Raw genomic sequence first — 9,370 nt, forward strand, 5'->3', positions numbered from 1 at the left:
AGACCATCACAATACCCAAGGATGAAATCCCCCCAAATTCCAGAAAATGGGTGTAAGTTTTGAGCTTCTTAAAAATTATAGTAAACAAGAAATAACCGATTTGGGCTTTGATCCAATTATACACAAGAAAACAGAAAATAGGCCACACAATAGCCCCCACTAAGTAAAATAGCTGCTTCATTAGCTTCATTCTGATTCCCAGAGTTAATTAATAATCACTCAAAATTAATTCGCCCCTCGTTGTAGTGCCAAACAAAAAGATGTGATGGTTTGGGTGTTCCCTGCCCTCCACACACTTTAGGAATCGCCTAAACTCGGTTGGCTCTGGAAATATGAATGAAGCTTATATTTACAGCTAGCACAATATACAAGCAGATATTTACAGTATATACAGTTATATACAGAAATATACAAGGTAAAATGTAAAACAGAAACACAACTCCCCTCCCAGAAACCTGACTTCCCAGGAAGGGCTCTCAACCACCCCTCACGTTCCCCCTGTCCCTCTCAACCTTACCCCAGTCCCAAGGAAGAATAGAGGTTCAGACAGAGGTTAAGAAGCAAAGTGGGTTAGTCCAAATGGAAGGTGAGGTTGGAGAGTAAGATGTTGCTCAGCCAGCAGCCCAAGCAAGAGTGAGAGAAAATGGCGAGAGTGTTATCTAATGTTTTCATTTCTTGTTCCCAAACTCCTCAGCAAGACTATGAGGGAAGTAGACATCACCGTTGTTTTCCTTTCACAGCCTGTAATCTACTTCTTCTCACCAAAACATTCTAGCTAGCTTCAAACTAGCACACATATATCTTACAAGACTGGAAGGACTTTCAGCCGGACTCATACAGCTATTCTGGTGTTGTTTAGGTGTCCTGAAATCCCTTCTTGTGATCCTGATTCTCAAATTCCATGGCATAACCTGCTAGACCCACTAGATTTTAGTCACTCTTACTTGCAGCTAATGAAAATGAATAAAGAACAGGAAGCTTAGCATGAAAATCACAGGCCTTGTGTGTAACTGCACACTCTGATAGCAAAAAAAATAGTCTTGTTACTTGTGCCACTGAGATGATTTTGTGTGCAGATATCAGTCCATTCTGCCATGGAGCTGATGGTGGGACTTGTTTTGTTTTGTGACCCTTTTCCCACAGTGGATGACATTACCTTTCTTAGAGAAATTTATACCCCCTGTTTTTCATGCTATCCCACCAGGAACGATGCCAAAGAGAGGGCTTGATGTGTCATCTTGTGAGATCTTTCGTTTCTACAAACTGATCCCAACTAAAAACCTGATTGAGCCCATCTCCATGATAGTGCCTCGACGGGTAAGTTAACCTCGGGTCATGGTCCTATCTGGAACAAGTATTGGTGAAAAAGAGGGAGGTGCCTCCTTTTTGTAACTCTCAGGGACAGAACAGTATGTAGAACAAGGGTTTTGCTCTCTCCTGGTCAATTTGTGGGCAGACCTGCTGACAATACATGGCTGAGTAACTCTAATAGAGTTAGGTCTCTGTAGAATGACTTTCCAAGACATGCTTACCCATCTGTTCATCTTGGGTGCAACAAGGTCAGATCTTAGTCTATCCCCCAGAACCTGTGCCTGTGTGAACATTGATTAAAATAAGTCACAGATGAGGGGCTGGTAAATTCTCATGTTACTGTGTGCTCTGTTCCATGGTCCCTAGCTGAATTAATGAATTACAGAAAAAACCATTCCAGACATCTAGAGGAGTCAGAGACAGAATATAATGTGGTGAGTTTCCCTTATGGAGGGGGAGATTAAATCCCATTAATTGAGGAAGAAGCAGGAGACTACTGGGCCCCTGAAGAACCACTGAATCTTGAGATGATAATCATTCATTAATTGCACAGGCTATTTCTTGGGCCAGCAGCTCTCTGGACCCATGGGAAGGAGGAGATCCTCTTGGTTTAAAATGACAAGTTCCTAGGATCTTTTGGCATCTATGCAAAAATCAGCCTGCTTACAAGTGATGTATGAGGGGGATGAATTCAGGGGGTCTTCAGTGTTAGTTCCTATTGACCTGCATGGTTAACCTCACTTTTCTACAGCCTCTCAGACAGCCTGAAGATGTATGTAGCTGATGTTCAGCATGGTACACAGGCTGATTAAGCTATGGGTGCTGTCATGGCTCTAGCACAGCCCCCACAACACAACCTGGAGTGCATGAGAAACTCCACTGGATTATGGGGATTGTATGGATTGGACTGGACAAGCTACAAGGAAAATTATTGAAACCACATGTCATACTCTTCAGGTTCAGACTGTTAAGACTGAGTCAGCTTTTAAATAAAAAATTGGTGAAGACCAAAATGATTTGGCACAGAGGCACCAGCAATGGCTGTACAGGAAAGCTGGGGAGAAGTCTCTGCAGCTTGAAAGTGGATTTACTTTTGTAAGCATACAAGAAGATAATAAATTATTTCATTTGATTCTGCTGACTTCTGTGCTTACTGCTGTAAAAAATATGTTAAAAGCTGCTGCTGCTGTAACCTGTCTATCATTTTAACTTTCTGAACCTCTGTCACTGCAAGTCCTTTTCAGGGCACTGAAACTGGCAAGCATAAAATTTTCCAAGCCATTTCAGTAGCAGTCCTAGGACTCTGAGACAGGCAGATGCCGGGATCTTACTCATAACATGATAAGGCCTCTTTTCAATAGTGCTCAGTGATGGGACAAGGGGCAATGGACCACAGTAAATTGCATTTAAACATGAGGAAATTTTTTGTCTTGTGAGAGTGATGGAGCACTGGAGCAGGTTGTCTCCTTCTCTGTAGATTTTCGAAGCCCATCTGAATGTGCTCCTATGTAGCCTGCCCTAGGTGATCGTGCTTTGGCAAGGGCTTGGACCTGGTGATCTCCAGAGGTTCCTTCTAACACGTACTATTCTATAATTCTGTGAAGGTGGAACAACTTTTCTCACCACAACTCAGTATGGTCTCCCTAAGCCCAAACTTCACTGACACAGTGACTTTTCTCTGCTTGCAGTCGGAGTCGTACCAGGAAGATATCTACCCCATGACCACAGGAGCCCAGCCAGCCCTGACAGCACAAGAATGGCTGAAGGGAGTTAACAAAGGTCAGCACATCGAGAGCTGCCCAGCCCTTCAGCTCCCCAGGGCTTGGGTAAGCTGCTGCTCCTGGCCCATTTGCTGCCAGAGAAAGAGGAAGGGAGGAAAAAGAGAGGCAAAACAAATGTGTCTGCAAGATAAAAAAAATTTGGTGGCTAATACACTCACCTCTGTGAACTCTGGAAACCAGTCAAGTACCTCAGTGTTTACCTCTGCAAGTTGTTTAAACTAGTTGCTTACAGCTGATCTCTGGGTGTGGTTTGTGAGCGCTAACCCCTTAAATACCTCCCTCCCCAGGGCCCGTCTTGGTATCCTTGAGACCAGGCTCTGGAGATGTGAATTCCTTACCACAGTTTTTTGAGCCAGAGCTAGTTGTGGAAATGCATGGCCTTAGCCAGAACCAGGGTGAAGGAGAAGAGATTCCAGCAGACAACACGCAGAAGCCAAGTGAGATTGCAGATGGCAGAAGACAGATTAAACTGGAGGAGAAATCACTTGAGAAGGAGCAAATGTGCCTCACCAATGGCTTTGACGTGTTTGAGCACCCACCACCAAAAACTGAAAGTGAGGTATGTCTGGGGTGACAGGTTGGTGCTGTGAGGGGAAGCCCAGAGTCAGCTGGCAAAATAATGCTGTTCACAAGGTGACAAAATCAAGGAAGGGTTTATTTTGCAGATCTGTGCCAGTGTGAGAGTTCTGCTCATTTTGAGGCAGAAGCTCTACATGCCCTGGTAGCCACACAAGAAGGAAAAATGTGACCCAGCAGCATACCAGCTGAGGAGGTCTTGAAAGGAGTGAGCAATCAGTATTCCCACTTCTTGGGCATTCTTGTGATACAGGCCTGCCTCATGGCTGCCTGGGGACAAAGAGGCCCCTGTGACCTTCAGGTTCTGGAGAGAGAAGGGATTTTGAGCAGTGTAACCCTTCTGTGGGAGCTGCACTTAAGAGAGTCTAGTGAGGCAGCAGCAATGCCTGTGGAAGTAGTGTATTTACCCTGCTAGGGGACAACTTGGTGGTGCAGTGTCATTGAGGCTAGATGCTGGTCAGAGCCTACTCCTGGGAGTGGCTCTGGAAGAGGTCCTGGCAGCTCTATCATATACCTTCAGTCATGACCAAAAACTCTTTCCTGTATAGTAACCAAAGCTTGTACAATGGTAGATCTCTGTGCAAGCTCAAGCTCCCCCCCCATCATGGACCGCTTAGGGACATTTTTAAGTAAATGCAGCTTGCTTGTTTTTAGGAACCTCAGAAGGATTTACTTCCTGTAGCTAGGCTTAAGTCTGATTTTTTGCACAGTGAGACTTTAGCATCTGCAGCTTGGTGGGGCAGGAATTCCCACAGCTTAGTTTCCCTGTGGTTCGAGAAAGGATATTTCTCTCTGTGTGCCCCAGGAATACAGAATCAGCCCTTGCAGAGCTGGGTGCTAGCCATGCTGGTCCCATCTGCAACTGACAAAGCATGATCAAAAGGAAGAAAGAAAAGTAAAAGGACTTGCCCAAAGTCAGAGTATGTGTGACATAACCATGAATTTACACTCCACTCTGTATCTAGGCTGTCTTTGAGTGATCAGTGATACGAAGGTGAAGTGATATGAAGTGAATGAAGGAGATGCAGCATTACTACATGGTGCTAAAGAACACTGTTGTGGTTTTTTAAAAGAGAGACAACAGAAATTAATCCCTCAAATCAAATTGGAGGGAAAATACAGAATCATATTTAGAGAGAGAAAATACAGTGAAAGACATTACAAAGCAATTACAGCTTTGAATTTTTCCCATCCCAAAAACTAAATCTAATACTCCCCAGTGCTCCAAACCTCGCCCTTCCTCCCGCCCCTCTCCACCCCCCCCCCCCCCCCCCCCCAAAGCCTCTACCATCCGAAGAGGCCTAAAGCCTCTGGAGGCCTACTGCTTACATGTCCTTCCTGATAAAGTGGCTCCTGCCACAGACACAGGGCAGGAGGAGGAGCCAAGGAGAACTGACTGACCTTGTTGTAAGCTTATAAAGAGATAGAAGAATTATGGGATTGAATAACAATCTTGTAGTCCCCAGAAAATTTTTTTAACCCTATAGCCTCAACCTGGGACAAACACCTGCACTCAGGCTAACAGACAGCAAGAGCATTGCTGCTGTTTGGTCTGTCAGTTGAAGGCCTTGGTCTGAGATTCTGTTTCTTTCAGAAGTGACGTGACAGGACTGGTAGCATCTGACAGGTTAAGTCTGTGTTTTCTTAGTGTAAGGGAAGTAAAAATGTGAGTTTTCTTACAGCTTTTGCAGATGCTTTATCGGCAACAGGATGAAATTCGTAGACTCCGTGAGCTGATAAACCAGAGAGACATCCAAATCAAACAGCTGCAACTGGAGCTCAGAAATGTCTACACGGACACAGGCAGATACTGAGAGTGCTGGCCTTCTTAGTTTTTTTTTTTTTTTTCCTGGGGGGAAACAACTGATCTTTTGGGCAGCATGCAATGGTTGCATTTCCCTGATGATCACCAGAAGACAGTTACTGATGGACTTGTGGCACTTCTTCAGGCCCCTCTTGCTTGCTTGCTCACTCATGTCAGAAGCTCATGCACTGATGCTAAGGAGAAACTGGAAGATCTTACGGTCCTGGAGAAGACACCTGTTAAACTCTAGGAGCAACCTGTTTTCCTGCCCTTCATATAACATGGATGGAGACTGAAGGCAGCTGTCAGCTTCTTTTCCCACCCTAGCACCCTATGTTGTGGCTCCTGTGGCAGCTGTCCTCTTGGCAGGTGGGGGTTGGTCTCTTCTCCCAGACAACCAGCAACAGAACGAGGAGACACAGTCTCAAGTTGTGCCGGGGGAAGTATAGGCTGGATGTTAGGAGGAAGTTCTTCCCAGAGAGAGTGATTGGCATTGGAATGGGCTGCTCAGGGAGGTGGTGGAGTCACCGTCCCTGGAGGTGTTCAAGAGAAGACTGGATGAGGCAGTTAGTGCCATGGTCTAGTTGATTGGATAGGGCTGGGTGCTAGGTTGGACTGGGTGATCTTGGAGGTTTCTTCCAACCTGGTTGATTCTATGACTATGACACCACTCTGCAGCTAAGTTTCAGAAGGCCCTCTAGCTCCACAGTATTCCTCCTGCAATCCTCTTGCCTCACATCTTGGCCCTGCAGTCAGGTGGGTAGGCAAAGCTGTGGCTGCCCTGACCTGGGGTGCTGGGGATAGTCCCTCTCTGAGTAGGAGGCTGCACTGAGGCTGCCAAGGGGCAGCACTTCTGTGGATAGGTAAAGGAGAGTTGGTGTTTGGAGGTCCCACTTTAAAGGAGGAGTGCTGTGGGCTGGTTCTCACCAGAGAAGCTGCAGGTGCAGCAGTAGTCTCTGGGTCCTTTGAGTCAGTGGCTTCCTTCCTTCCTTAGCTGGGGATCATGGTCCTGTGATGCTTACTAGAAAAGGGGGACATTTAAAGCTGCACACTCTTAGCAACAGAGGGCTTGCTAAGAGGGATTAAAAGGTAGAGAGAGGAGTGGGACCCCCAGTTCACTGCAGACCTTTCAGCAATGGTGCTAGAAAGCATGATGTCAAGCATGGGAGGATCATGAAACTGTGACTGGCCCTCCCTGGCTGCTAGGCTGTTGTTGCTCCTGGTGCACACAGCTGCTGCTTCCTTAGCTCCCAGGTGCCACCTCCTTGTCCCATGCCTGCAGCCACTTAGAGCTGCAAGATCCCTCTTCCTAGCTGTGTTCCCTGGCTCCCTGCCTCCTCTAGGGCTGCCCTATCTGCTCAAACCCTGCAGTTGCACACATCTGTGCTATTCTGCATCGCCTCTCTAGATCCTTGCCTTCCCCAGCCCTTTGCTTAGTATAAGAGCAACTGCAGGCTACAGGTCCCAGCTTTGGATTCAGGACTGGCAACTGTGGTCAGTTTCATGCAGTCTGCTTGCAAAGTGCAGAGCTGGACCAGCAGCAGCACTGAGGGAGCGTGCAGACCTGCCTGTCTTGTTAGTGCCTGGGGTTCTCTTATTTCTTTCTGTGGTGTGGGATAAGAGAGGGCAGAGATTTCCCAGGGCCTGAGCACAACAGCAGCAGGGTGGGGGGAACATCTTGCCTTGCCCCAAATGCAGAGCTTGTGGACATGTTCTAAATCCAAACAGCAAGCAACTACTGCTCAACCTGTAACTGTGCCCTTCTATTGTGACACGTGTATAAATGCTTACCATACCCTGACAGTTCCCTGAAGCCTGATGATTTTTTAGAGTCTAAATAAAATGTGTTCTGAAGTCAGAAATTGCCACAAGCAGGACTCCTTAGCAAAGGGAACTAAAGGCTGTGCACTGCCTGTGCTCAAGAGAGATGTCTCTCTGATTATCCCTGAAAGCAACAGCCATCAGGGAGCTCTTGGACACTGAACACTCTTACATGAGAAGCACACAAATCTTTGGCATCCTTTTGGGTCTGCTGCAAAGACTTCATATAGCCTTCAAAAAATACTTTGTTCATTTCTATGTAACAACAGCAGATGTTGATGCTTGAAGTCACGAATACTGTTGTTTTCTTCTGCAGCATTCAGAGATGGGGTAGTTGCTTATGTTCTCCAGAAAGAATCCTTTAGCATCAGTCACTGACAGTCACTTGTTTAACACTAGGAGTTTTTTGTAAAATATATATACACACACACATTTATAAATTAAAGTGTTGAAACAAACTTAATCTCATTTCAGATCCTCTGCTCTGTAGTTGCCTGCAAAAGCAGCTCACCCCAGATATGGAACTTTAATCCAAACACATCAATCTGACAGCAGAAGTAGCCAGGCTTTCGCACCAAAGAGAAGAGCTGAGTAAGATAGTGAGAAGCTCACAGTTTTTCAGCCACGTCTACAGGCCTGACATCTTCAAAGCTATTTTCACAGAGACTAGACCCAGGGATGTGACACTGGTTTTCAAGCTATCATTATCAGGAGAGAGAGCACTTAACATAGCCTCAGCAGTCCAGGGGATACAGTACTTTCCTTGCCACTAATTGTGTTTTGTTTGCTGGATTTTTTCCCCTTCTGCTGCCTCTCCCTCCCCCTCCCCCCCCCCCCCTCCCCCCTTATTTTCTTACAGAATAAATTATTTAAATTATTTCCAAGTTAGAGTAATTTTCCCCAGAAGATTAAAAAACCCTCTTGTGAACTGTTTCTTTGGTATCCTATGACTGACTAGCATAGCAAATTGTCACCCTCCCTCCACCATCCCCCATGGTTCTTAGGCTTGTGTTGATTTTAGCATTTCTGGAAAAGAAGTTGCTTTCATTTAGGCTTTGCTGGCACCATTTGATAAGGTGGTACTATTTAATCAAAACTTCCTTTTTTGTTTTTTGACAGTATGCCCATAAAAGTGTAGACCGTGATATGTATTTCAATTTGGAAATCTAAATGCAACCATAAAAAACGTGGAGGAAATGGAGTTATGTGTTAATTAACTGTGCCCAAATAGACCTAAGTAATCACTTGAACAGTTTCTAAAATTCCTAGGAGCTTTGTAAAAAAAACAAAACACAAAACAAAATTGTAAAACATGGGGATAAAATCCAAATTTGTGCAATGAAAAGCAAATATAACTGAATAATAAATATATTTAGAGTTTTACATTTTGATACATGAAAGGTTGTTGGCTTCTTATTGTTGTTGTATTGTTGAAGCAGCTGAAAAAAGCAAGCTTGACCAAGGATCAGAAAGGAGTATCAACTGCTGTATCTTCTGCTTGCATGAAGTGCTGACCTTGCATGAAGTAGTAGGCAGGTTGTACACAGCCTCATGCACATGGACCTGCCTATTTACACCCTTCCCATCAGCCCTTGATGCAACAAACTAATAGATAACTGTCTTAAACCAAGCCCCTCTGGAGATGCATACTGCATGGTGAAGTGCTTCCTGACCATGCTGCCTTGCAGTCCTGGTGTTTGTCTTGTCCAACACGTTCTGACCGGGCTCTTTTACATATTCCTCATGAGGACTTTAATGTGTTAATATTAAATTGAAGGTGTTTGATGTTAGACAGGATCTTGATTTAGTGGAGTGAAGAAGCAACCAAAATTCAAGCACAGTGCAGCAGCTGCAGCATCTGGCTGGACCACAACACAAAATTGCCATTACTGTTCTCTGTGTGCTTAATATAGTGACATGAGGTGTCTCTAATAACTAGGGAAAACCCACACAGATTGAAGCCAGCTCAAGCCTGGCTCTTCAAAGTTAATTTTTTTGGTGGCTCACTTTTTATGTTTTTTGTTGGGCTGAACCCCATGATGGTCAGGCTGGCACAGGAAGACGCACACATCTTGAT

General features: G+C 45.2%; 1 protein-coding gene across 4 annotated transcripts in view; it reads left to right on the forward strand.

Annotated features, from left to right (window-relative positions):
- CORO2A (coronin 2A) overlaps positions 1–8,752 on the forward strand; it is an 87,986-nt gene extending 79,234 nt beyond the window's left edge. For 2 of the 4 annotated variants that reach the window (XM_064176702.1, XM_064176704.1), the window contains 4 exons: positions 1,205–1,317; positions 3,000–3,090; positions 3,380–3,651; positions 5,351–8,752. In XM_064176702.1, the coding sequence (XP_064032772.1) occupies positions 1,205–1,317; positions 3,000–3,090; positions 3,380–3,651; positions 5,351–5,482 (608 nt within the window). In that variant the 3' untranslated portion in view covers positions 5,483–8,752. The remainder of the gene's footprint in view (positions 1–1,204; positions 1,318–2,999; positions 3,091–3,379; positions 3,652–5,350) is intronic. The other 2 variants (XR_010309123.1, XM_064176703.1) reach the window with 2 other exon arrangements.
- The last annotated feature ends 618 nt before the right edge of the window (positions 8,753–9,370 follow it).

This window comes from Pogoniulus pusillus, chromosome Z (assembly GCF_015220805.1).
Source record: "Pogoniulus pusillus isolate bPogPus1 chromosome Z, bPogPus1.pri, whole genome shotgun sequence".
NCBI lineage: Eukaryota > Metazoa > Chordata > Aves > Piciformes > Lybiidae > Pogoniulus > Pogoniulus pusillus.